The sequence below is a fragment of the Colletes latitarsis genome, chromosome 7, assembly GCF_051014445.1.
Source record: "Colletes latitarsis isolate SP2378_abdomen chromosome 7, iyColLati1, whole genome shotgun sequence".
Lineage (NCBI taxonomy): Eukaryota > Metazoa > Arthropoda > Insecta > Hymenoptera > Colletidae > Colletes > Colletes latitarsis.
Genome location: NC_135140.1, coordinates 22,611,542 through 22,636,209, shown reverse-complemented (window position 1 = coordinate 22,636,209; position 24,668 = coordinate 22,611,542). Strand labels below are relative to the sequence as shown.

General features: G+C 33.1%; 8 protein-coding genes across 13 annotated transcripts; 5 read left to right on the top strand and 3 right to left on the bottom strand.

Annotated features, from left to right (window-relative positions):
• Positions 1–50: 50 nt before the first annotated feature.
• Positions 51–2,159, bottom strand: Ttc1 (Tetratricopeptide repeat domain 1). The gene is made up of 5 exons (XM_076768941.1): positions 2,023–2,159; positions 962–1,668; positions 714–890; positions 454–636; positions 51–378 (listed from the first exon to the last, which is right to left on the bottom strand). The coding sequence occupies exons 2-5, from the start codon at positions 1,262–1,264 to the stop codon at positions 199–201; spliced, it is 843 nt and encodes a 280-aa protein (XP_076625056.1). The 5' UTR covers positions 1,265–1,668; positions 2,023–2,159; the 3' UTR covers positions 51–198.
• Positions 2,160–2,393: 234 nt separating this feature from the next.
• LOC143343742 (mitochondrial inner membrane protease subunit 1-like) lies at positions 2,394–3,345 on the top strand. The gene is made up of 3 exons (XM_076768944.1): positions 2,394–2,510; positions 2,635–2,823; positions 2,973–3,345. The coding sequence occupies exons 1-3, from the start codon at positions 2,415–2,417 to the stop codon at positions 3,138–3,140; spliced, it is 453 nt and encodes a 150-aa protein (XP_076625059.1). The 5' UTR covers positions 2,394–2,414; the 3' UTR covers positions 3,141–3,345.
• A 634-nt stretch (positions 3,346–3,979) lies between these two features.
• Positions 3,980–8,787, top strand: LOC143343735 (calcium-independent phospholipase A2-gamma). 4 transcript variants are annotated; one of them, XM_076768934.1, is made up of 8 exons: positions 3,980–4,124; positions 5,282–5,681; positions 5,765–6,134; positions 6,206–6,418; positions 6,524–6,732; positions 6,817–7,015; positions 7,137–7,343; positions 7,442–8,787. In XM_076768934.1, the coding sequence occupies exons 2-8, from the start codon at positions 5,376–5,378 to the stop codon at positions 7,693–7,695; spliced, it is 1,758 nt and encodes a 585-aa protein (XP_076625049.1). In that variant the 5' UTR covers positions 3,980–4,124; positions 5,282–5,375; the 3' UTR covers positions 7,696–8,787. The 4 variants fall into 4 exon arrangements, with proteins under 4 accessions (XP_076625049.1, XP_076625048.1, XP_076625047.1 ...); XM_076768933.1 differs by having other exon boundaries at positions 3,981–4,170; XM_076768932.1 differs by having other exon boundaries at positions 3,981–4,431.
• Positions 8,788–9,762: 975 nt separating this feature from the next.
• Pmvk (Phosphomevalonate kinase) lies at positions 9,763–11,445 on the top strand. Its single transcript, XM_076768943.1, has 4 exons — positions 9,763–10,531; positions 10,603–10,808; positions 10,978–11,127; positions 11,194–11,445. Exons 1-4 carry the CDS (start codon positions 10,398–10,400, stop codon positions 11,313–11,315), a joined length of 612 nt encoding a protein of 203 aa, XP_076625058.1. The 5' UTR covers positions 9,763–10,397; the 3' UTR covers positions 11,316–11,445.
• Positions 11,446–11,475: 30 nt separating this feature from the next.
• On the top strand, positions 11,476–14,862 carry Dcp2 (decapping mRNA 2). Of its 3 annotated transcripts, XM_076768940.1 has the most exons (7): positions 11,476–11,613; positions 11,836–11,924; positions 11,993–12,090; positions 12,233–12,880; positions 12,971–13,115; positions 13,194–13,485; positions 13,555–14,862. In XM_076768940.1, the coding sequence occupies exons 2-7, from the start codon at positions 11,922–11,924 to the stop codon at positions 13,809–13,811; spliced, it is 1,443 nt and encodes a 480-aa protein (XP_076625055.1). In that variant the 5' UTR covers positions 11,476–11,613; positions 11,836–11,921; the 3' UTR covers positions 13,812–14,862. The 3 variants fall into 3 exon arrangements, with proteins under 3 accessions (XP_076625055.1, XP_076625053.1, XP_076625054.1); XM_076768938.1 differs by having other exon boundaries at positions 13,194–14,862; XM_076768939.1 differs by having other exon boundaries at positions 11,567–12,090; positions 13,194–14,862.
• Positions 13,938–16,221, bottom strand: Ho (heme oxygenase). The gene is made up of 3 exons (XM_076768942.1): positions 15,764–16,221; positions 15,337–15,535; positions 13,938–15,068 (listed from the first exon to the last, which is right to left on the bottom strand). The coding sequence occupies exons 1-3, from the start codon at positions 15,864–15,866 to the stop codon at positions 14,633–14,635; spliced, it is 738 nt and encodes a 245-aa protein (XP_076625057.1). The 5' UTR covers positions 15,867–16,221; the 3' UTR covers positions 13,938–14,632.
• Positions 16,222–16,717: 496 nt separating this feature from the next.
• On the top strand, positions 16,718–21,255 carry Wdr24 (WD repeat domain 24). The gene is made up of 12 exons (XM_076768928.1): positions 16,718–17,169; positions 17,314–17,430; positions 17,592–17,814; positions 17,899–18,112; positions 18,469–18,717; positions 18,807–18,961; positions 19,050–19,233; positions 19,299–19,452; positions 19,543–19,666; positions 19,754–20,255; positions 20,458–20,619; positions 20,691–21,255. The coding sequence occupies exons 1-12, from the start codon at positions 17,073–17,075 to the stop codon at positions 20,817–20,819; spliced, it is 2,310 nt and encodes a 769-aa protein (XP_076625043.1). The 5' UTR covers positions 16,718–17,072; the 3' UTR covers positions 20,820–21,255.
• Aldh (Aldehyde dehydrogenase) lies at positions 21,072–24,494 on the bottom strand. Its single transcript, XM_076768937.1, has 8 exons — positions 24,268–24,494; positions 23,070–23,315; positions 22,749–22,995; positions 22,203–22,537; positions 21,973–22,110; positions 21,734–21,898; positions 21,490–21,647; positions 21,072–21,396 (listed from the first exon to the last, which is right to left on the bottom strand). Exons 1-8 carry the CDS (start codon positions 24,361–24,363, stop codon positions 21,249–21,251), a joined length of 1,533 nt encoding a protein of 510 aa, XP_076625052.1. The 5' UTR covers positions 24,364–24,494; the 3' UTR covers positions 21,072–21,248.
• Between the last annotated feature and the right edge of the window lie 174 nt (positions 24,495–24,668).

Here is a 24,668-nt window from a genome sequence, read left to right as displayed (position 1 = left end):
CGATGATTTTCAAAGTTTCGCTAAACATCTAAATTCAAATATACGTTCGCTTTAAATATTCAACGTTATAACGTTTATATCTTTATTAGAATAAGAAGCACAGCGTTCCAGCAGAATTTACACAAGTATTTATAAATATTCTGCAACTCGTACAAAGTCGAAACTCGTGGAACATACACCGATTAACGTATTAACGTATTAACTAGGGTTTTGTTGAAACTTAACGGAATAACTGCCGCTGTTTGGATCCTTCTCCAATTGAAAATTATTTGTAGAAAGTCCAAAAGGTTTTAACACCATATTTCCCAAATCTTTAAGTTTCCCAAACATTTCTTCTTTTAATTTTTCGTTCCTTTCTTCGATCAACGAAGGTAATCTCTGTAAACGTTACACGTTTAATATAGAAGCCTCGCAAATACTTTACTCATACGAAACAACTTATTTTATAGTTACCCGAACGGCGTAATTTGCTTCCGCGTGACTAGAATCGTACGTTAGAATCTTCTTAAAATCCTCCAAAGCTTCGTCTAGCTTATCAGTCTCTTCGTACAATTGTGCTCTCCTAACAAGTACTTTTAAGTAACTGGGATCTAATTCTATAGCTTTTGTACAATCCAATATCGCGGATTCTTTCTCCTACGCATAAATGTTGTACAAGTAACTTAAACGATAGTGTTCTATTATGAAATTAACATTTCTATTAAAGATATTACCAAACATTTAGATTTTGCAGCAGCTCTATTCGCGTACAACACAGATCTTTCTTTACTATAACTTAAGGGACAAGTTTGTATTCCTTGCGTGTAAACTGATATTGCCTTCGTATACTCGCCGCTTTTAAAAAGATCGTTACCCTCGTCCTTTAGTTTCGCCGCTTCGTTTCTGAACGTCTGAAAAAAATAAAATTTTAACGGTTTCTATTGGTAATTTATATAATGCAACAAATAAATATCTAACAAACTTCTTTTTCGCTTTCGGAGAGACCAAGTTCTCTGTCTTTCAATAATTCTTCGTCCACGAAATCACTTGGAAGATCCGTTTTTTCTGCATTTTGCGTTTTAGGATTAGTATCGGTATAGCTATTCTCTCCCACCTGTTCGCAAAAATCATTCGACAAATTGCTTCTTTTCACGTTCGATTTCGCATTGTTGTCATTCGATACAGTGTTTTTATCTTCTCTACTACAAGAACTTTCTAGATCTTTCGTGAGCTCTTCTATAATCTCTTCGTTGGTTTTTAAACCAACTTCGGATGTACTGTCCATTGCAGTACTTCTTACCTCAATAATTTCACGCTCTTTCTTAATATACACTGCCTGGCCAGTCGAAGAAATTAATCACGGTAACAAATATCCACTTCATCCAGCAACTAAATTAATTTATCTGTCAACTACGATGCAACTGAGGTTTGCGATGACATATTTTTCTGGCTCTTATGAATTTGTATGTTTGCCGTCAGAGAGCGTCTAATACCTCATATTGTAGCGATACAATATTTTTCATTGCTAACTTTTACAGTTAGGTGGTGCAACCACAGACAACGTAAACCAATAGACCTTACACCCTATGGCCTTTCGTGGTCCAAACTGACTGCCATACCGACCCGAAAATTCGGAAATGATTTTAAGGACCTCTTCTCATTGGTAGCGGTCAGTTGAGAAACTATTCACTGAAATAGTATTGATAGGCAGCCAACTGTAGTAAGAGCGTAAATGCATGCGACGAAAAAAAAAATTTTTAATTAATTCTAAAAAAATTATTTTCGGTTCCGGGGGTCAATTGCAATCATTTTTGGTGATTAGACGTACCCTCGAATTCGTACGCAGTTTCGAGAAAAAAATTCTTTACCAAAAATATGATGTGTGGCCAGAAACGGTTCCCCGAAATTTCATGCGTATGTTTAAAAAATCACAAGTCCTGAACGGATCGAAGGATTTTAATGACTCAAAATGCAAATACTCTAGAGCCCCATAAAAACAAAGCAAAAAAATGCATTAGATGTAAGGTCTAATCGTATACATACCTCGTCTGTGGTGCAACGATGATCTGTTCAGTTCATAAACCGATTTCTTTTTATAATGAAAATAAGCTTTGGACTAAATTCATTAAATAGAACGACGTACATAATCTCGAATTTATACGAAAATTGAAACATTAATACTTGTACGATCTTTTGCTAAAATTGAAGTACGTGTACTTCTACTATGTAGCACAATTGTGCATACCTAACCTATTGCACGTTTCGATGATTATGCTCTGTAAGAAATTTCATGATACACTGTTGTATATATTGCGACACTGCGTGTTCTTTCCTTATTATTGATAGATCAATTAATAAAAATGGTACAAGTTGAGTGTCCAACAGAACTTCTGTTGTTCTATTTACAGTAATGTTATCCAGGATTATCAACAACTATGTCTACCAAATTTTGTTTAAAAATGTTAACAAAGTTCGTGCAATGCGCCTGTGCGATACACTTAATTCACAGATACGTGGGAGATATTATAACAGTGAGAAAATTCATACTATACATAGAGATTATTTTGATGTCTTTGCAAAGTCTACCAATTGTCAATTACAAACTAGCTAAATCTACTAAAATTATTGCTGATACATATTCTTTTTATTACATAGTGTTCAGGTCCATCCATGGAACCAACATTATACAGCGATGATGTATTGATCACGGAACGTATATCTCTAAGGTTACAAAAACTTAAGAAAGGTGACATAGTTATCTCCAAATGTCCTTCTAATCCAAAACAACACATATGTAAGAGAGTTGTAGGGTTACCTGGTGATAAAATACAATATGGAATTATAGTATGTAATGTTAATGATAAGATATGTTACAAATGACTCTTTATCATGATGCAACATTAATGACAAAATTTAAGTTTATCCCTTAAATTTTTCGATTCTATAAAACTAAATCTGTTGTTGTTATATGGTTCAAGAATATAATGTTTTAGGTTCCAAATGGACACGTGTGGTTGGAAGGCGATAATAAGAATAATTCAACCGATTCTCGCGTATATGGGCCTGTTCCGCAGGGTCTGTTACGAGGACGCGCGTTATGCAAAATATTACCGCTGAAAGATATTACATTTTTTGTGACTGAACATGTACAGTCTGACTAGTCTCTGCATTTAATGCAAATCTTTGTACATAATATAATCAGTAGAATAAATACATTATTTTTATCATTGGTAATTTTATCTGCAATCATAAGCTGTTCAAGCATATTGTTTTCATAGTGCCTCTTAACTAGAAAAGTACTTGTAAATTATTGAATGTTTCTTTTTTCTATATACATTATATGTTTAGCGTCGCATAAATTGCACTTGGGTGGTTATTAACAACGATGGTTTGATATTTCGATTCTTTCTCTGTTTGTGCAATAATTAACCAAATTCTTCTTTACAACATATCGAAGTATTTAAACATATAAAACTATACGAGTGCCCAAGCAATGAATCATGATCACTATTTTGGACTTTACGATCATAAAATTATTCTTCTATAAATAGTGCATGTTTTATTACGCATCTTTTATATTTCAATAAAGTATGTATTTGCACGTGAGAAAAGTTATTTCCGTAATGTTTACAACTTTTCTATTACGAATAATTGTTTATTGTTTGTGCTATGATACACGGTAAGTACATATATGTACATATGTATATGCACAGGACCCGTGTTTCTGCGAGCAATTGCGAAGTAGTACCATTCCATATATAAAAATTAGTAGAAAGCGTGATGTAAACAACATCAATAATATGTTGACATGCATAAATGCGTACAACACAGGTATTACGATTTGTATTCTTTATGAAGCATTGAACTGCAAAAATGTTGAATTCGTACACAGCTGCCAACGATTCCCGTTGGTCCGAAAGTATCGTATGATTTTATTTACATACCGAGCTCTTCCAAATGCGTCGGAAGCTCTCTTGTATATAAGCAGAATCAAACGCTGTGAACTTAGTTTAAGAACGGTGCGGTAACAAATAACTTTTCTGTATTCAATACCGATCTGTAATACATCACTGATATATTCAACGTGTTCGTTTCAAAGAATTACGTGACAATTCTAACTGACATCGATCGGAGATAAAGAACATGTTCATGTTATCAAAATATTTCATCTGAATAACGTAAAAATATAGTGTACATATTTTGATTTATTATTTATATGTTAAACATTTAGTAGAAGGACACGTTTTAAAATGCATGCTGAATTATCTTCGATTATTTACGTATTTTGATAAATGATATTTAACGACCTACAATTATCAGTGTTAAAAGTCATTACCGTGAAAATTTATATTTCTTTCTTTTATACTACACTCTCGCTCTTCTGTCAGAGAGACAAAAAATTAGATGAACTATAAAAGTAAACTATTATCGAAGATTTATTCTTTTTATAAGGTACGTTAGATATCAAGTGCATACTCGTTAGTGTGTTTATAATCAGAAATACGTAATTAATTTTATTTCATTTGTGCAATTTTGCTTCAGTTATTTTTATTACATTGACATTTAATGGTGAGATGTTGTTTGTAGATAAAATAAAGATGATGCAAGTTTTGACAAATCTAACTTTTATCGTTCACTCGTTACAATACATATAATCGCACATATTGATACACGAGTGATTTAACTTTATACATATACATTTTTATTTCCTTCTTCCCTCCAACCAAATTGTTACATGTGCGGGTGTATCTAAATGTGTATAAATTTACATAGAAAAACATTAGGCTCGTATCCAAATTAATAGTAGTCACTCTTAGCAAGTAAACTCTATACTTCGCGAAAAATCGTTGCTAAATTAAGAATTTGGTAAAACGTTTCCCAACGTTTTGCGCATCAGCTGATTTTGACAGGTGTATCCGATGAACGTTGACTTTTATATTTAATAGTATTTGTTATATTTATTGATAGCTAGAATATTAATAGTTAACTCCCTAATTCAGTAAGTAACTTTTCGTGGCACAAAGACAATTTTACAAGATAATTACAAAAGAATTATTACGTATTCGATACAATATTTTTATTGTACGATTTATTAAATTATTTATGTTTTATGCATTTTTTGCATGTATGCACTCATGTAGATACATATTAAAGTTTCCGTATTTATATAGGTTAATTGTATTTCTTGTTTAAATTAAACATACTACTGTAACAATTTAGAATTAAAGATTTTTAATATGTCAAAAAGCATGCGTTTTTATAGTACTATGCAACATACATGGATAATATTTTTTAATTACAGACAATTGACAAATAGTACAGCAGATAAAAACAGTGGTGAAAACATTGATGAAAATAAGTTATTTAAACAATTAACTGTTTTATGGAAAACAAAAATGTCTATGCAAAATTATTCTAAGCTTTTAGCACAACTAAAAGATTACTTACACAAATCTGGTTACGATAAAAGTGTTCAGATTATTTTATCCAAAGACTGGATAGATTTTTTACAAAAAATAACATATACACAAATTGATACTTTAAAAAAGCTATCACCTGTTGAATACATCAAAAATATCAGTGATAGTAAAGTGTCACAGACAGAAAAATATATTAATAATGATGATGAATCGAAAAGCAACAATATTGTCGTAGAATCGCAACAAGAAACATTAACGACCAATACTACTAAGGATCAGAAGGTGTGTCAGATATTTTGTATATGATATGAAAGAGACGTTGTAGGCAAGAATTTAATTTTTGTTTTTTTTTATCATTTTTACAGCAAATTCGTGATGCAACTGTAAGCGAACAAAAACTAGAAATTAAAGAACAATCGTATGGTTTTTCACAAATTTTGGACAATTTAATTGTTAAATTAACCAATAAAAGCAAAACAGCTACCTTAGTCATTCCACCAAAGTGGAAAGTAAATCTTCATAAAGATGTACAACTGCACAGTATTGCATCAAGAACACGCCATGTTTTGAATAGTATTATAACAGCTGAATCGAATGCCTCAAGGTGGAGGAGAATCGAAGATCTGTTAATTCATATTGATCAATATCCAGAAGCTAGGCATTATGCGATCAAAGAGGGAGCAATTAGAATGTTACTCAAAACTCAACGAAAAACGAAAACTGAAGAAATAAAAGGTAAAAGATAATTCAGAAATGTTGTATTTTCGAATGGATATTAACGATTCTAAGATACAAATTTCTTGTAGCATCTATTAGGGAAGCACTTGCAGTATTAGGCCATGTTGATCCATTACCAGGCAGAGGAATAAAAATACTTTCGATCGACGGAGGTGGTATGCGTGGAGTATTAGTTATAGAAATGTTAAAGAAACTTGAAGAGTTAACAGGGAAGAGAACGCACGAGATGTTTGATTACATATGCGGTGTGAGCACAGGAGCTATTCTTGCTGCAGTTTTAGGTACATAATTTATACATATTTATAATTTCACTTTTTAAGTATGGTAGTGCCCACTTAAGTGGACACTGCTGTATATGTATATTCTCCAATGATAAAATTTTGCAGGCGGACATAAAAGGAAATCGTTAAATGAAGTATCAGAATTATACAGAGAATTAAGTATTAAAGTTTTTAGTCAAAATGCTATAAGAGGAACAAGTAAACTAGTATGGAGCCATGCATACTATGATACACCGCTATGGGAAAAACTATTGCAAGAACATTTGGGAGATAAGGTTCTCATAAAAACGGTTCGTGATCCAAATGCCCCAAAGGTACATATTACGTTTTATTTATAAGAAGTGAACCAAAGGTTCAGACAAATGGACTTGTCTGCCATAATACAAATTTCTGTTCAGTTTTCAGCCATATCTGCTGTAGTAAATCATGAACGCGTAATGGCTTATGTATTCCGAAATTACACTTTGCCTCACAGAGTAGAAAGTCAATACATAGGGTCGCATAAACATAAATTATGGGAAGCTATAAGAGCATCTGCAGCAGCGCCTAGTTATTTTGAAGAATTTAAACACGGCGAATATCTTCATCAGGATGGAGGTATGATTGGATAAATTTCGGAAATATCGATTGCTCTGACCCATTCGATAAGTTTCGGAAATATCGATTGCTCTGAAGAATTTCATATACATTAAGATATTTGATTCACTGAATTGTACAGGTATACTGGTAAATAATCCATGTGCGGTTGCATTACACGAAGCTAAACAATTGTGGCCAAATAATCCAATTCAATGTGTGATTTCATTTGGAACTGGAAGAACACCAAACCGAATTTACGAAAACAATAATGATTCGACGGAATTGGCAATCTCAAGTTGGAAAGAAAAATTTTATAAAATTGTGGACAGTGCAACCGATACAGAAGGTATAGTTTATGAAATAGTACATTTTTGAAAACTTCATCTCAATGTTGTATAATGAAAGATTATTCGAATAATAGCGATAGATTGTTTTATTATATAGCCGTACATACAATGCTGAACGACCTTCTTCCCGAACATGTTTATTTTCGCTTTAATCCGTATTTAACGGAAATGTTGTCGATGGTAGAAATACGACCCGAAAAGATCAATCAATTGGAACAAGATGCGAAAATGTATATACGTAGAAATGAAGAAAAGTTTCAGAAAGCTGCTGGAGTTTTATTAGAGAAAAGACAAATGCAGCAGAAAGTTGTGGACTGGATTGTGTTACAAAAACAAATGTTAGGTCTATGAATTCATGTGTTTTACAGATTAACAGGGATTCCATAACTTATGACAGAACATTAAAAGTTATGAAAGCATTAACAATAAGTACAAATCACATATGATATATAGTTATTTTATTTCATTAATATTAAACTATTTAAAATCATAAAATTACTATCTGTTACTGTTAAATATTTAATTATAAATATTTGTCTTTTATATTATGCTTTCATAGTGAAAGATTGTAGAAACTTTCATACTTACTTGTGTATGTCTAACGTGATTTTACACGTATTTGTAAACAATGACTTTTATAAACAATGTTAAAATAATAATGTTCAATCTAAAAGTATTATATTATAGGTATAATTTTCATATGAATAATTAATTCAACAGACCAGTTAATAATACATTTCTTACTGTGATTTACTTTTGTTGATGTATATATACATATACATATATGTATAAATATTAGAGGTATGCAGGTAGCTTGAAATTCGGTCTCGAGCTGTCACGAAATTAGCGAATTGGGGCAAAGCTCGATACATTTCTGACCGAATTAAGTCGATTGGTTTCGATATAAATTAGCTGTCCGAGTGTATCGAGTTCCGCCTAACTAAATTCATTGCTTTCTTAACGGTCCGTATCCGTCTTTCGGGCTATCCGCACACCCCTAATGAATGCGTGTACATACATACATATATTATTTTAAGTACACAATAGTTACAAAAAAAGGTTTTTACCATGTGATGAAGCACCAAGTATTATTAGTCAGTAAAGGCTTGTTCATATTATTATAACTATTATCGTACTAGAGTGATTTAATTTACCAGCATACTTACTACAAACATATCCTAGAAGTGGTTATTTTTTCTCAACTAGCTAAACTTTTGAATTGCTGTATAGTGCAATAACTCGTCGTCTATATGTGCATGAGCAAAATAATTTATCATAATTCTTTTGTAAGTATCAAAGTAATTTGTATTTCACCGAATGAATTTATTGTTACGTTTAAAATCGTAGGCTATTCTCTATTTTATATGCATATGTATAACTATAATGTTGTGTATGTGAATGCATTGGTACAAAGAAAACTTTAAATAAAATAAGAAATATTTATTCCTGTAAATTATCATAATAATAGTGAAATTTATCCAAAGTAATATTTTAACAAATGTTGCATTGTTATTATAAAATAAATGTTTAGATTCACGTTTTATATTTTAGTATTATTAAAAAAAGAATATTTTAGTATTGAGAAATATACGACCAAAAATTTCAGCATTATTGAATTTTATCAAATTTATATTTGTAAGACTATTTGTGGTTGAATAATAAATGTGATTTAAAATAAATTTACAAAAGTAAAAATGTACCTAACTGGCGTTACTATCGATACTCGTATACTCGTATCGATTTCCCTTCTTCTTCACACTTCCGTTTCCGAGTGTGTTTATAAGATTTCTGTAAGTGAAGAGTTTTATTGTTATACATCTCTGTAATCTGCGCGCTATTTAATAATTAACTATTCATAAATTGTTTCTGAAGAGTGAAAGTGCATTTTGTAACAGTTACTCGTATTAGTTTTTTAATAATCCATTGAAAGATGTAATTTTACTCAGGAATGCATTTAACCTCAAATATTGTTTAAAATGTATCATAATGAAATTGATTAAAGTAATTATTCTTTTAGATTTTATAGTACGAGAAAATGGCAAAGTCTAAAAATCACACCAATCATAATCAGAGTGAGTATAACAAAATATTCACAATATTGATTATATAAAATTATTATATTTTTCTATTGGTTCATAGACCGTAAAGCCCATCGTAATGGTATTAAGAAACCTAAACGTTACAGGCACGAGTCTACGCTTGGTGTAAGTCTTGAATTACTTAAATAATAGTTAAAAAAAAAAAAAAAAAAAATTATATATATACTTTTTAGATGGATTTGAAATTCCTTAGGAATCAACGTTTTGCAAAGAAGCATAATTTGAAACCAGTAGAACAATTAAAGAGGGCAGAGAAACGTAAAGCTCTTCGTGAGGCTAAGAAATAAAATGTTTGTAAATTAATTACTTTATTATAATAAAAATTAAAAAACAATTTTTTACTATATGAATACCATTCTGTGATATAATCCTATTATTTATTTTTTTTACTATTCAACGTTTCTAATTATTAATTGCAATTTAATAATAAGTAGATGATGGTTTGGCAAATGATTGACATTAAAGATTGTGATAAAACGTTATATTGAAGAAAATTTGTGTATATTATGTATTGTCAGAACGAACGATCATATTCGCATATACTTATGTTCTTGTAGCTTCGTATTCAAATTGGACTAGAATAGACCGAAAGCGTGATGTCACTTTCAAATATTTATGTAATTCATGTATTTATATGATAATTATTATAATGAAAACAAGATTCTCAATTGAATGTAACCATTAAAAAACGGTAATTCTTTATTCAAATGATGATTTAACAAAAAAAAAAAAAATCGGAACTGATAAAAAGTATAATTTGTGTACATATGTAGTTTACTTGCTAGTGACACACGAGACTTCAATAAGAGCGTTTAGATTTCATAAATTTAAAAATATATTTAAATAGTTTTACACTAGTTTATTAGATTTTATAGACGGTAAATTTGTTTAAAGAAGTGATCGAATATTATTATTACTATCTTTAAATCATTTTCAAATAATAACAATTTCAATATGGCGGTCGAACACGATACGGATAAGCACTATGCAATAAATTTCAAAAATTCATTAAGACCGCAAGTAATATTACTATTTAGCGGTAAAAGAAAATCTGGGAAGGATTTCATTACAAATGCATTGCATGAAAAGTAAGAAATTCTTAATTATATTATTAATAATAATAATGGACTTTTGATCCGATGATACGTCTGTTTGTCAGAATTGGTTCTGCCAGTAGTGTTATTATAAGGTTGTCAGGACCGATCAAATCTCATTGGGCTAAATCGTTGGATCTCGATATTGATCAATTGTTAGGAGATGGAAAATATAAAGAGTCTTACCGTCTTGAAATGGTTAAATGGGGAGAAAGTATGAGAAAAGAAGATAACGGCTATTTTTGCCGTGCAGCTTTGGACATGTATAACGGTAAAAATTTATTTCTTTATTCTATAATATTCATTTTTTTCCCCCCAATAAACCATTTATAGTAATGTTCATTTGTTACTTGTACCATAGTAGTTTGATATTATACCTTTTATTTTCAAAGAATGTGTTCATATAAAACTTATCAATGATATGTACAAATTTTTTAAAGCATACAGTAAACCATTATGGATAGTAAGTGATATACGAAGAAAAACTGACATACAATGGTTCAAACAAAATTTTGAAGGTATATGTAAAACAATTCGCATTGTTTCTGATAATTTAATTAGAGAGAAGCGTGGTTGGGCTTTTATTCCAGGTAAGTATTAAAAAAAAAAATAAAAGTTTAATCAATTATAATTATATCAAAACATATTTATTATAGGTATTGATGATTCAGAAACTGAATGTGATTTAGATGATATAAAATCATGGGACTTGGAAGTAACTAATAACGATGACAATATAAAGTATATATTGCAGCAGATACTAAGATTAATTAATTAGCAATAGATAGAATGTAAAAATAAACCCAAAAGTTAATGTGTACACACATATATATTATAATTATTAAATTTGTAATAAATGAGTTGTTGCTTATTGTTTAAATAATAAAAGTAATATTTCTCAATATTAACCCAGTGTGTACCAGTGTTTTATTTACAGGATGTTCAAAATATTGAGCAAATGATAATGTGGTGGTTAATGGGTTAACTGATAAAGCCCTTTCTATAAGTAATTCTTTTGAATCGTCGAAATTTCAACAATTTCTTTTAATTATCACATGAAAACAAACTGACGACAGGTATGAAAAAAATCTTATTCAAATACGTGATTTTATTATTTAAAAACAATGATCGTGTAAAATGAAGAAAACCTATCAGTAATTACATCGTATTCAGAAACATTCAACAAATCGTAGTTTGTTACAATAGAAACTCGACATTGTAATTCGATAAAAGAATACTTAATTAACTTATGGTTTAACATTACTTTTGATTCATTTTATATTAATAATTGACATTAGATGGCGTGGTCCAAGGGAGAAAGAAAATTGAATGATGCAAATTAAGATTCCACAACGAATAGCTCAATGATGATGTTTGATATGCAATGGTTTGTACAATGATAGTATGTTTACTTTATAACTACGAACTTCTGTCATAAATGAATTCACGTTATAGAGCGTGAAGTGTCTTGTAAAAGATATTGAAATAATTTTATTATCTTTTGAAATGGTGGATCACTCGTTGCCGTCCGATATGCTCGACGATCTGAGCAGGTTAGCTTTTGCAGATAATTCTTAAAAATTACATCACACAGAATATTTATTTCTATTGCATTCTTCATTCGTTTTCTATTTTATTTAAAAAATGATGTGGTTTTTAAACGTTATCTGGTTTTAATTTGAATTGTATTTTCAGTCGATTTATTATCAACGTGCCCGAAGAAGAGAGAAAAGATTTAGTTCGAATATGTTTTCAAATCGAACTAGCACATTGGTTTTATTTAGATTTTTATTGTACCGACGAAAACCCAAAACTTAGACAGTGTAATATGAGAGAATTTGCCACACACATCTTCTACCACGTACCATTTTTAAAACCACACGTAGCTAATATAGATAATATTCTTGAACAATGGCGAGAATACAAGCAAAGTGTTCCAACATTTGGGGCAATTGTATTAAATGAAGATTTAACGAAAGTATTACTTGTTCAAAGTTATTGGGCAAAAAGTAGTTGGAGTTTTCCTAAAGGCAAAGTGAACGAGGATGAAAATCCATCTCATTGCGCAGTTCGAGAGGTGTTAGAAGAAACTGGCTTTGATATTTCAAATCTGATAAATGAAAATGAATATATTGAATCAGTGATAAATGAACAATTAGTAAGATTGTACATAATATGCGGTGTTCAGAAGGATACAAAATTTCAACCAAAAACAAGGAAAGAGATAAAAAATGTAGAATGGTTTTCTTTAGCTGATTTACCCAACCACAAGAAAGATATGACTCCAAAATCGAAAATAGGAGTTGGCCCGAATGCATTTTTTATGGTTATTCCCTTTGTGAGGTAATATGAGATTAAAAATGTCTTGGTACTTTTTATAATTTACTGTACTCAATGTTTAAAACTGATGTTATGCACACAATTTCTAAATAGAAGAATGAGACGTTGGATACAAGAGAAACATTTACGCGAGAAAAATGTAAACAAAATACGTAGACATAGGCATAGGTCTCTGGGTGATGTTGAAACTGTTTCAAAGGGCAAACGGCAACAACAACTGCTTCCTCATTTTGTTCAGGCAATTAAGCTTGATCTATTTTTATACCTATATTTTACTCGAGAATGATCGTAATGTGGTTTTATAAACTACTTTCAGACTGACATTCCAAGTTTTAAAGACTTAAAAAACTTTCGACAATCTAACACTTCGCCCGCACGAAGCCGTCGTAGCGTATACGATAATAAAAATGCCATATCAAAGGCAACGATTAAACGTAATTTATTTGGTGATCAAAATGATGATGAAACTTCGGCTGTTCTAGCCAAACAATTAATGGATAGTCCACAAGGTCAACAATCTTGTACATTTTTAATGGATCCTGCCATTCAATCTGTGAAGTGCAATCAGTTTAGCTACAAAGCACAAGATTTTACTAAGGGAATGAAAGGTTTGCTGATCCTAAGATACAAAAAAAGATTTTTTATTAATATTACGAAAATACTATTTTTCCTTTCAGAGAGAGCACCTCAACCCCAGAGATCTCAGAATATAGAGTTTCTAGAGGGAAATATAGAAGCTTTGTTATTTGGCAAAGCAGCAAACAAACTGCCAACAAACTTGAATACTATGTCTTCACCGTTCGATGCGACGGATCGTAGTACACGATTTCATTCAAAGGATTACCACGGAACTCAAAAATATTCTACAGATATTTGTTCAATGATTTGGGCACACTTTAAATTTGATAAACAAGCAATACTTAATTGTTTATAAATTTGTTTTAAAACTATGATTATCACGCTTTTAAGGAAAAAAGATTATGCTTGGCTAGTCCATGTTCATAATTATGTCAAATTTTTACGGTATTTATTCACATTTACGAATAATCGTGTGTGAAAATTTAGAATTAAACGTCATTTTAATCATTTGTGATTTCAAAGATTCCCTGTTAAACTGTATTTTGTGTTTGAATGATACGGTCGTATACAGTAATATAATGATAAGACGAATACATTACTAATTAGTAATGTTTCTTAGATGCTTAACTTTTTTTTTTTTAATCACACGTTCACGGACGTGCAGTTTAAACGCGGCAACGAAAGCGTCCGTTAATGTGATAATTAAGCAAAATTGAAAGTAACACGTGTACAGATTATATACCATACAAACAACACAATAATTTGTTTACAACCATTAATTGAAGCATACATAACATTACACATATTTCTATTTTACAAGTTTTACTTATTTTTTAGAGTGTGAATATCTGTTTCTCTGCTTGAGCGTGTTACAGTAGTGCCCACTTAAATGTATGCGCTCGGGACCGGCCGCGGTCGTTCGAGTGGGCATGGTTGTTTCTCAGAATTCAACGGAGATTAGAAAATGAGGATAAGTGCGAGTGAGATACAATAGCTGACACTCGAAACCATGATATATACAATGTATCGGTAATAAGCGGCTTCCAAGAATAAAAATGGGGATAACCGCGAACACTTAAATGGGCACTACTGTATTTGGACAAAAATTTTTTACATAATACAGTTGTCAAAAATTCCTATGTACATAGCTTTGGAAAATAGATTTAATATTGATTATTACTTGAAGAGAACAAGGAAGACAACGAGAATTAACATAGAAATAGTAGTAAAACAAAGTATTTTTCTAGAAAATATGGTACCAGCACCACGCACACTTTTGATAATTTCATTATTTAATGCAAAAACTATTTTACTTTCTTCAATAAGTTTATTTTTTGTATCTTCATCCAACATTTCTGCAATCTTGTTCATTGTATCGCGCATATTTCGTTTAAGTTCAAAGATACTGTTACTTTCAAAATCTGTAATATTATTACCATTTGTCTGAATATCTTTGAACGGTAAAATTTTTTTCATAAGTAGTCTTTTTTTACGTAAAATGATTCCTCCACTAAGAAGACCCATATACAGGTGATAAATGTATGCTGCCAGTAATGTAGGATCAGTATCTTCAATTTCTCTTAAACGCATCAGATATTTGGTAACACTGTCCCTGGAGTTTGAAACGATGTTAAATATAGCTTTAAAGGATAGAATCCATTTATTACTTACTATATGCATTATAATGTGGATTACGAAAGCATGCAATTTAATTGCAAATAATATTTTTATAGCATGTGTTTAAATAAAAATACACCTGTACGTAATATACGCCCCCCCCCCCCCCCCCCCGCCGCCACAGCAGTCAGACGCTATATATATATATATATATATATATATATATAGAGAGATAGATATACTAACTATACTAAAAAGTATACCTAGGAGTGTAGTTTTTCATCCATCCTTTTCCTAAATAAAAATCAAGGTCACGTTCGAAAGCTTTCGTACGTTGAATTTTTTCAAGCGGAAATAATCCTATTTTGGTACTGCTCAATCTAAACATAGCACCTTCCAAGTATCGGAAAATTTCATAAAATACCAAAAGACCATCAGCCCATATAGAATCATCGAGAAATCCTGTTTAAAGTACATGATATTTGGCAAAACAATGAAATAATATTCTCATACTGTTGTCTATTAATACTTTCTTATACAAAAAAAATACGAAGTACAAAGGTTCAATTAAAAGTAAAATTAAAATACTACAACAATATTAACCTAAATGCTACAAACAGTAAAGTTGCAACGAATAAAAAATAAAAAAATATAATAGAGTATTCTGCTAAAACGCGTTATATGTCTTACCAAAGGCTAATTTTGTATTCACCAAAGCGTCACTGATTGTATGAACCTTTTTTGTGGCTTTCCGCATTTTTTCACAAAACGTATCTTCACTTTTGTCCGACATTTTGACAAAATTTATCTATTTTTCGAGAAGTTACCATAAAGTTAAGAAAAACTATGTTGTCATCCTTTTTTATTAAATGTCTACTCATTTAAAATGTTTCAACGATCGCAAATACCAAGTTATTGAAAATAACATTTTACGTTTGACAGTTTGACGTCTGCAATCAAGCTGAACTCTAGAGCGACCCCTTCCTGCCTCACTCACACTACAATTTGTTTTCATTAGACGCGAAACCATTCTAGAATGCGAATGTCTCTATTACTTGTATCTAGATTTTTATGGTTTAAAATATAATTTTTCAAAATAATGCTGCAGCAAGTGTGCTTGCTAAGAATTTAAAGTTGAGCACTTGGCAACTTATAATCTATGCACAGTATCTATTGCAAAGGCATTGAATCTGTCTCGAAATATAAAATAAAGTTTTTCGATTGGCGCAATACCATCGATGATTTCCAATTGGTAGAACGAAACATTCCCAGTGTCATTTTACCGATTGGAAGCTTAGCGCTATACATGTTACATGACAAATTTAATGCCCCACATACTCTCTTTCTCGATTCTCTAAAGCTACCCGAAGTAATTTCGGACCACCTCGTGGGAGTCGAGAGAGCCGCCCCCCTGGTGCTAAAACTCCCAAGTTTGTCGTGAAATCCATCTAGCTTGGACGATAAGAACTATTCCACGACAAACTTGGGCGTTTTAACACCAGAGGGTTTGTGGTCGATAAATAATCGCCATCTAGCGTTGAAAGGGACGTACTATTCCACGACAAACTTGGGCGTTTTAGCACCAGAGGGTTTGAGGTCGAAAAATGAGCGCCATCTAGCGTTGCAGATAACCATGTTTGGGGATGGGCTTCGGCGTAAATAATACATTGTAAACGTACATACATAGTTATTAACTTTATGTTATGTTATATCGGATGGAATTGTTTGTTTGGCACTAATTATTAATACATTCTATTATTAAAGTTATGTATTTAATCGTAGATTAAGACGTTGATATCTAATCGAAAACAGTATCTTATGCATTATATTGTCGATAATATTTAAATGTTTAATATGGATAAATTTGATCGTATATTTACGTTTGTACAAATGAATATATTGCTTTTTATAATTTAACAATTATTTTCTGCTGTACGATTATGATTGGCAAACTCATTATTTTTATATTGTGACCTGTTATGTTTGAAAGAGATTTGAAATGATTTCCAAAACTGTGTGCATCACACAAGAAGGTCCAGCAAATGCTTTAGCATTGAATAAAGACAACAGTCAAGTTGTTATAGCAGGACGTAATGGTAAGTAATTTGTTTCCATTTGATGTGAAATAAACTGGATTTTCCAAAACTGTGTTGATCTACTTTTTACCCATTGCAGTAGGGTAATTAATTTACTTTAATAGACTTGGTAATTAGCAAATAAATGATAATTTTACATTGCAGTTTTTAAAATATTTGCCTTATTAGAAGACAGATTTGAGGAGGCATGTAATCTTCGTGTTGGGAAAAATTTAAATTTAAATTTTTCTTGTAACGATGTCGCTTGGAATCTCATAGATGGTAAGTTTAAAATAATCTATATATACTGTTCTTTAAATATTACAATAAAACTTGCAACAAGTCTGTTGTCTTTCTATTCAAAATATCTTTTGTTCAAATGATTTTCTGTTTTAAAGTATATGTAATTATTTTAAATAATTCATAATGCCCGTATTGTTTAGATCATATATTAGCAACTGCTGCTACCAATGGAGCAGTAGTAGTATGGAATTTAAATAGATTATCAAGGTCCAAGCAGGAACATGTTTTTATGGATCATAAGAGAACTGTTAATAAAGTAAGTTTTCATATGACAGAACCTATGTGGCTAATATCTGGTTCCCAAGATGGCACTATGAAATGTTTCGATCTAAGAACAAAAGAAGCTACTAGAACTTTTTATAGGTAAATAGTTTCGATCGTGTGACAAAGTACTTTGATTTTAACAATTTTTTCATGAAAAATAGTAGAAAATATTTTTTATTTTAGTAACACGGAATCAGTACGCGACGTTCAGTTTTGTCCTCATTCCCCGCATACTTTTGCCGCTGTTTCCGAGAATGGACACGTGCAGCAATGGGATTTACGGAAACCGGATAAATATTTTCAACATTTTACCGCTCATAGCGGTCCGATATTTGCTTGCGACTGGCATCCTGAATCTACTTGGCTCGCAACCGCATCTAGAGATAAGACTATCAAGGTGCTTGCCTAGCATTTATATTATGTAAAATAGTAGTAGAGTTTCGTATATACAGTAATGTCCACTTAAATGTCCGCGTGCGGGACCAGCGGCGGTCGTTTTGAGTGGGCCATGGTTCCATCTCAGAATTGAACGGAGTTTAGAAAAGAGGATAAGTGCGAGTGAGATACAATAGCTGGGACCCGAAACCGTATCGATAACGACCGGCGACAAGTTACGCTCGATAACTTGTAAGAATTGGTGGGGGATAACCGCGGACAATTAAGTGGGCAAAAGTGCGGTCACCTAAGTGGGCACTGCTGTATCGTTTAGTAACATATCGTTTAATATGTTATTTTCTAAAACTTTATACTTAGGTTTGGGACTTGTTGGGTAAACCGAGTTGCGATTACGTTATACATACAATAGCATCGGTAGGTCGTATAAAGTGGAGACCACAGCGAAAATATCATATATCCAGTTGTGCCCTTGTCGTAGACTGTAGCATAAATGTATGGGATATTCGTAGGCCATATATTCCTTTTGCAAGTTTTAACGAACATAAAGATGTCCCAACTGGTGTAGCATGGAGAGGCAATCCACAGTCTTTTTTATCAACTAGCAGAGTAATTATCGTATTAGATAGGTGTCCTGAGATATTTGCTATAAAAAATTATTAATATCGAAACATATTAATAAATCGTTTTTGATGCAGGATTGTACTTTATACCATCATGTGTTTAAAGATGCTACTAGACCAGCGAGTAAAGCAAATCCACAAGGTATTGCATTGAATCCGAAAGGAGACATTGCATATGCTTGTAAAGTTCATGTTACAACTACAACGAAACCATTGACTAACATAATGAGGTTAATAAACACGTTGTATAAATGGGGCGAACTTAAAAAAAGTTTCTCAAACGAAAAAAATGAAATGTTAGTTAACATTTATTTGTAGGAAGGCAGCTGCAACAAACGATACATTTTGCATGGTGTCTAGCGTAATGCATAGATTTGCGCTAAGCGTGCCGCGGGAACCAAAGTGGTTTAGAGCATGCGCGGAAGGTTACTTGCTTTCTGGAAGATTAAACGACATTTGCGATCATAATGCCATTGTCGCGAGAAATGCTGGTAGAAACGATGTAAGTAACCATGTAACTCGGCCGTACTCTGTATTCGTAGTAATACAGTTGTCGCTTTCAATCAGATCAGTACAGTATGGAGTATCATAAAAACTTTATATACTAACCCCATGGGATCTATTTTAAAAACACCTCCGACTGCTTCCAAAGAAGATATAGTAAATACGTTGAATTTAGCACAGATTACAATAGGATCTAATATAGATCAGCCAAGCGCAGGTACAAATACCACCTTTGCTATTCGTGACACGAAATATGTGCGAGCGTCTCTTTAATCCTTTAACGATTTTGATTTCTATTTTCTTTCAGGCCATGAAAACGATGTGAAATCGTTACAAGGAGAAGTAACAGGTGCAACTAGCGGAGGCGACGACGAGACCGAAACGGACGAAACACCAGAAAATCAGCATTCGATAGGATCGATATTACCTAGGTTAGGATCGTAATAATCGATATAAAAAATATTACAATGATGGAGATACTTTGTACTTTAATGTGTTTCGTTTTCGTCAATGTACAGTTACAAGCGAGCATTTATCGATTACAAAGGACCATCCAAAGGAGATTTTTTATTCGGAGAAAGCGAGTTTGAGCCAATGACGATGGAATATACTTCGAGTTATATGCATAATATGATGAATAACGATAACGATTGGACCTTGTCCAAAGAGGCTTTTCCTTTACGACACGAGATAAAAGATAGATCTCCGCCGCCCGAACAATTTCCAAATCATCCTCCGGATATTAACGAAGATTGTGCCTCGTTAATGATCGAAGATCAACCGAGTCAATTGATAGTATCGAATATACCTAAACCACAATTTTGGGATCCTACGATATTAATCGAGGAGGCTTTGAAACATCACGCGGCGCTCAGAGATATACAGACTTCTGCGTCAATTCTTATCGCATTAGGAGAAAAACGAAAGAACTTGAACATTGAAACCGCTGTTCAAGAACATTGGATATTAGAGTATTTAGATATGCTTGCAAAGTTTAAACTTTGGAACGTGGCTACTCAGGTTAGAGTGATGAAAACAGAAAAAGTATAGATACAGTAGTGCCCACTTAAGTGACCGCGGACATTTAAGTGGGCACTACCGTAACCATGCCCGCTTAAACGACCGTGGCCGGCTCCGAGCGCGGACACTTAAATGGGCAGTGCTGTATTCGAAGTTGGGCGCTGGGTAATTGCACGCCAGCAGTAACATTACACGTTTGCAGATAATCCAGTCGGTTTGGATACCGTCGGTGTCGCAATTGAATCAACAATCAACGGTGATACATGCGTGTTGTTTAGCGTGTACGAAACCACTGCAAAGGGCAGCATGGTTGTGCGATCGATGTCATTCGTCTCATCACGCGCTTTGTTCCGTTTGTCATCAAGTGAGATATATTTAATATATTTTTTTTCATTTTGTTTCACATTGCACGTGGTATTTTATGTCTGTTCGCAGGTTGTTCGAGGAATGTACGCATGGTGTCAGGGATGCACGCATGGAGGTCACGTTGTTCATATGAATGAATGGTTCAGATGTAATCGACAATGTCCAACCGGTTGTGGTCACATGTGCGAATATATTTGAAGAGTTTACGATGACGATACCTTTGGCCCCATTGTAAGTTTACAATACATGTATATATCATTATGTAGTACAACATTATTTTACATATTTTGTAAAAGTTAAAAATTTAAATTATTCTCTGGGTAGCTGAATCTAATCAGATTAAATCGTTTATTAATTATACGTTAACGATACGTTAACGATTCGATAGTGTGCGATAAGTTTCGATTTTATACCTCGTTTTCTTTCTTGTTTTCGACGTGAAAACCGATGCAAATACATATACTTTGTTATTTGCGTGATCGATGTTAGGAACTATTTTTCGAAATACAAAAGATGTACATAAATCAGATGATTATTTTCTCTTTACGTTAAAAATATTATACTGTAAAAAAGATTATGCAAAAACTGTACAAAGTTTCATAAAATTCAAAATTAAAAGAAATTAGATTAACTATTTTTTTGATTCACTTTAATTATTACGCTCTTTACTTCGGTGTACGCTTGGAGACCGTATTCACCGAGTTCTCTTCCGTGTCCTGACATTTTATAACCACCGAATGGCACTTGAGGCGCTAGAGCGTTATACGTATTAACCCTGGAAAACAAACCCGATAAAATAACGAATAGAAGAGAAACGCTAGATTTAAGTAGTTTTACTTAATGGAGAATAATTTGTCGGGTAACGTACCAAACAGTGCCTGCTCGAAGTCCCTGAACTATGTAATTCGCCTTGTCGATGTCCTTTGTGAAAACGGCTGCTGCCAATCCATAATCAGAACTGTTTGCTCGGTTAATTACTTCGTTTAGACTGTTGAATTTCAAAATTTGTTGAACCGGTCCAAAGATCTGCGATTATTAATGTACGTGGTAGCATTAAAAAAAAGTTGTTATTTAAATATAATTAATCAGGTTTAAAGAATGTGTTTGTGTACCTCTTCCCTGGCAATGGTCATATCGTCCGTAACGTTGGCAAACACGGTCGGTGCAATAAAGTAGCCCTTATCACCGACGCGCGAACCACCCGAAACTAGCTTCGCTCCTTGATCTTGACCTTTCTTTATCATAGATAGAATTTTATCCGCTTGGTTCTGGTCGATCTGTCAAAATTCGAACAATCTAATGTTGTAACATGTATGTAGAACGAACGTATTTTATATCATCATTAATATACCTGTGGTCCTTGCTCCACGTTTGAATCGAAGGGATCACCGACAACTCTAGACTTGGCGCGCGCGGCACTTTTCTCCACAAATTCATCATAAATACTGTCTTCGACGAAAGTTCTGGATCCGGCACAGCAACATTGACCCTAATGTACATGCAAGGCGCGTAATTAATGAAAATTCATTAATATTCGATAATTTCGAATATATTTCGTAGGAATATATTATATTATGGTACCATGTTGAAGAATAGACCAAAATGAGCTGTTTCCACAGCGTGGTTGAGGTCAGCGTCCTTAAAGATTATGTTTGGTGATTTTCCACCAAGTTCTAATGTGGTTCTCTTCAAGTTGCTCGTCGCGGCCCCCTGTTTTATTAGCTGTCCAATTTCGGTCGAACCGGTAAATGCAATTTTGTCAACTTTGTCGTGCGCAACTAACGCAGCCCCGGCTTTACCGAAACCGGGAACGACGTTAACTACTCCGCTAGGAAATCCAGCTTCTTTCGTCAATTGGGCCATGTATAAAGCCGTTAATGGCGTCTGTTCCGCGGGCTTTAGAATGATAACGTTTCCTATACAAACGTAATAATAGACTTGTTGTTTATATGTATTTTTAACGTGAAATTTGGAGTGATTTATCAAGGATCGTGTACATGTATGGTTCGTATGGTTCAAATATATGTACATACTTATTAGTTGACGTAAACGCATCGTTGTTGTGCTTTTGTCGTTATACTGTTACGCATAGGTAATGCGTCGTGTTATGATTGCAGAGTTAGATACCTGTAGCTAAAGCAGGTCCCAATTTCCAAGCCATCATTAAAAGGGGAAAATTCCAGGGAATAATTTGGCCGCAAACGCCAACTGGTTCGTGGCGTGTATAAGCCAAGTATTGTCCGTCCATAGGAATTACTTGACCATGGTTTTTGTCGGCCAAACCAGCGTAATATCTCAGAGTCGCTGCGCTCGCGGGTATATCAAACCCGTACGACACGGAATAAGGTTTACCATTGTCGAGCGTTTCCAACGACTGAAACCAAGCCAATAAAATCTTAATTGATAATGATATTGTTTCGTCTAGCTAAACTGCAACGGAAAACTCACCGCCAAATAGGAATGATTCTGTTCTATCAAATCGGCCAATCTATTCAAAAGTAAACCGCGTTTAGAGGCATCCATGGTTCTCCATGGCGAGCCCAATTTAAACGCTGCGTTCGCTGCTTCCACGGCTACATTTATATCCGCGGCGTCACCTTCCTGGACTTCGGCAATCGTTTCTCCGGTCGCAGGATTTATCGTGGGAAACGTTTTTCCTGATTTTGATCGGTGCCATTCGTTATCGATGAAAATCTGAAAAAAAAACGATGCTTGAGAGACAGAAATGTATTGCATAAAGTGTAAAGCAAGCTGTTGGATAATATTTTGACAAGTCTATCAACATAAGTCTATTAATCGGGTTACATAAAAGTAAGCAAAAAACGTGTAAAGATAATCGTCAACCAAGGTTTTATGTCGCCAGCCGTTATTTTTGTACCGTAGAGATTAGATACCCGATGCTTGGCGTTAGATGTGACTTGCCGCACGTACTATATTTGGAAATTGCAAATATCATGGTTATCGATTGTCTTTTTTACAGCCTCTATCGTTGTTTATAGTTTTCAACGTGATAAAATTAACGGAGATACGAGATACATGTACGTGTCAACCGACGTAAATATTTTCTTCCTACAAGATCCCCTGGAATTGCGTAATTTTGTGTGTCGATGGTGAAAGAAAAAGTATGTACATCAAAATATTTATCTTACATCGACTTGGAAAGTGCCTTTGTCGTAATCGATGATAGGACAATTTACACAAGACTGTGATAAACATTCGGACAGGAGTAATATTAAAATTAAGGTTATAAAGAAGAGAGAGGGAGGGAGAGAGAGAGAGAGAGAGATATTCGTTAAAAAGTAATTTTCGATTTTTGTCGTTTTGGTGCTTTCAACGTGTATCGTACAGTATTTTTGCTCTTACACGTATTAAAAACGTCTTGGGTGCATTGTACGTTGTGTACACATGTATGTATGCACGAATCGTTCTAGGAATTTGTACATATAGTAGTTGGTTCGTACAAAGTAATTTCATTCTAATTATACGATACTATTCTTATTCGACGTATAATGTACATATAAATAATAATTATTCTATATTAATTATTTTAGTCTTTAAAATGAATTTATCATATTATTATGAAATATTAAGCAGGAAATTCTAACTGTGTTGAGAATTTTCCAATTTAAAGGCATTGCATACTTACTCCGGCATATAGAATCGATGGATTTTTCTCTGGTGCTGGTATAGCCGCGGTGGAAAAGCATCGTGAGTACTGTAATTTTCCCAACAGTCGCAACATGACGAACGTTTTTTTTTTTCAAGTTAATTAACTATTTTACGACGGATCACCACGAGTTGTTCCACGTGCGTTAGCCGAAGCGTTACTGTTCCATGTTTCATCGGTTGGTTGCCGGAATAGTAATCTAGATGGTGGTGACTCAGATAGATGATGGAATTTTTCGCACAAGCGTGTTGAGTCTCTATGTTGCGGGCAATTATGTAATACCGAATTATTTGTCAACTCTTAGATTACGACTGTATCGTCACAATGATAAATTTAATTTTTAGAAAAACATTATACGCTATTGGACGCTGCCACTAGTG

Excerpts from the sequence above, each read along its gene's own strand:
- Ttc1 (XM_076768941.1), bottom strand. The coding sequence starts at position 1,264 with ATGGACAGTACATCCGAAGTTGGTTTAAAAACCAACGAAGAGATTATA. Across the intron at positions 637-713 it reads CTGCAAAATCTAAATGTTTG|GAGAAAGAATCCGCGATATT; the intron begins GTAATATCTTTA and ends ATTTATGCGTAG. Across the intron at positions 379-453 it reads AAGCAAATTACGCCGTTCGG|AGATTACCTTCGTTGATCGA; the intron begins GTAACTATAAAA and ends TAACGTTTACAG.
- LOC143343742 (XM_076768944.1), top strand. The coding sequence starts at position 2,415 with ATGTCTACCAAATTTTGTTTAAAAATGTTAACAAAGTTCGTGCAATGC. Across the intron at positions 2,511-2,634 it reads ACGTGGGAGATATTATAACA|TGTTCAGGTCCATCCATGGA; the intron begins GTGAGAAAATTC and ends TTTATTACATAG. Across the intron at positions 2,824-2,972 it reads AAATACAATATGGAATTATA|GTTCCAAATGGACACGTGTG; the intron begins GTATGTAATGTT and ends ATAATGTTTTAG.
- LOC143343735 (XM_076768934.1), top strand. The coding sequence starts at position 5,376 with ATGTCTATGCAAAATTATTCTAAGCTTTTAGCACAACTAAAAGATTAC. Across the intron at positions 6,135-6,205 it reads GAAAACTGAAGAAATAAAAG|CATCTATTAGGGAAGCACTT; the intron begins GTAAAAGATAAT and ends AATTTCTTGTAG. Across the intron at positions 6,733-6,816 it reads GTGATCCAAATGCCCCAAAG|TTTTCAGCCATATCTGCTGT; the intron begins GTACATATTACG and ends ATTTCTGTTCAG.
- Pmvk (XM_076768943.1), top strand. The coding sequence starts at position 10,398 with ATGGCGGTCGAACACGATACGGATAAGCACTATGCAATAAATTTCAAA. Across the intron at positions 10,809-10,977 it reads AGCTTTGGACATGTATAACG|CATACAGTAAACCATTATGG; the intron begins GTAAAAATTTAT and ends AATTTTTTAAAG. Across the intron at positions 11,128-11,193 it reads TGGTTGGGCTTTTATTCCAG|GTATTGATGATTCAGAAACT; the intron begins GTAAGTATTAAA and ends TATTTATTATAG.
- Dcp2 (XM_076768938.1), top strand. Across the intron at positions 12,091-12,232 it reads ATGCTCGACGATCTGAGCAG|TCGATTTATTATCAACGTGC; the intron begins GTTAGCTTTTGC and ends TTGTATTTTCAG. Across the intron at positions 12,881-12,970 it reads ATGGTTATTCCCTTTGTGAG|AAGAATGAGACGTTGGATAC; the intron begins GTAATATGAGAT and ends ATTTCTAAATAG.
- Ho (XM_076768942.1), bottom strand. The coding sequence starts at position 15,866 with ATGTCGGACAAAAGTGAAGATACGTTTTGTGAAAAAATGCGGAAAGCC. Across the intron at positions 15,536-15,763 it reads GAATACAAAATTAGCCTTTG|GATTTCTCGATGATTCTATA; the intron begins GTAAGACATATA and ends TACTTTAAACAG. Across the intron at positions 15,069-15,336 it reads ATGAAAAACTACACTCCTAG|GGACAGTGTTACCAAATATC; the intron begins GTATACTTTTTA and ends TTCAAACTCCAG.
- Wdr24 (XM_076768928.1), top strand. The coding sequence starts at position 17,073 with ATGATTTCCAAAACTGTGTGCATCACACAAGAAGGTCCAGCAAATGCT. Across the intron at positions 17,815-17,898 it reads GCTACTAGAACTTTTTATAG|TAACACGGAATCAGTACGCG; the intron begins GTAAATAGTTTC and ends TTTTTATTTTAG. Across the intron at positions 19,234-19,298 it reads GAAATGCTGGTAGAAACGAT|ATCAGTACAGTATGGAGTAT; the intron begins GTAAGTAACCAT and ends GCTTTCAATCAG.
- Aldh (XM_076768937.1), bottom strand. The coding sequence starts at position 24,363 with ATGTTGCGACTGTTGGGAAAATTACAGTACTCACGATGCTTTTCCACC. Across the intron at positions 22,996-23,069 it reads AGAATCATTCCTATTTGGCG|TCGTTGGAAACGCTCGACAA; the intron begins GTGAGTTTTCCG and ends GCTTGGTTTCAG. Across the intron at positions 21,648-21,733 it reads TGACCATTGCCAGGGAAGAG|ATCTTTGGACCGGTTCAACA; the intron begins GTACACAAACAC and ends TAATAATCGCAG.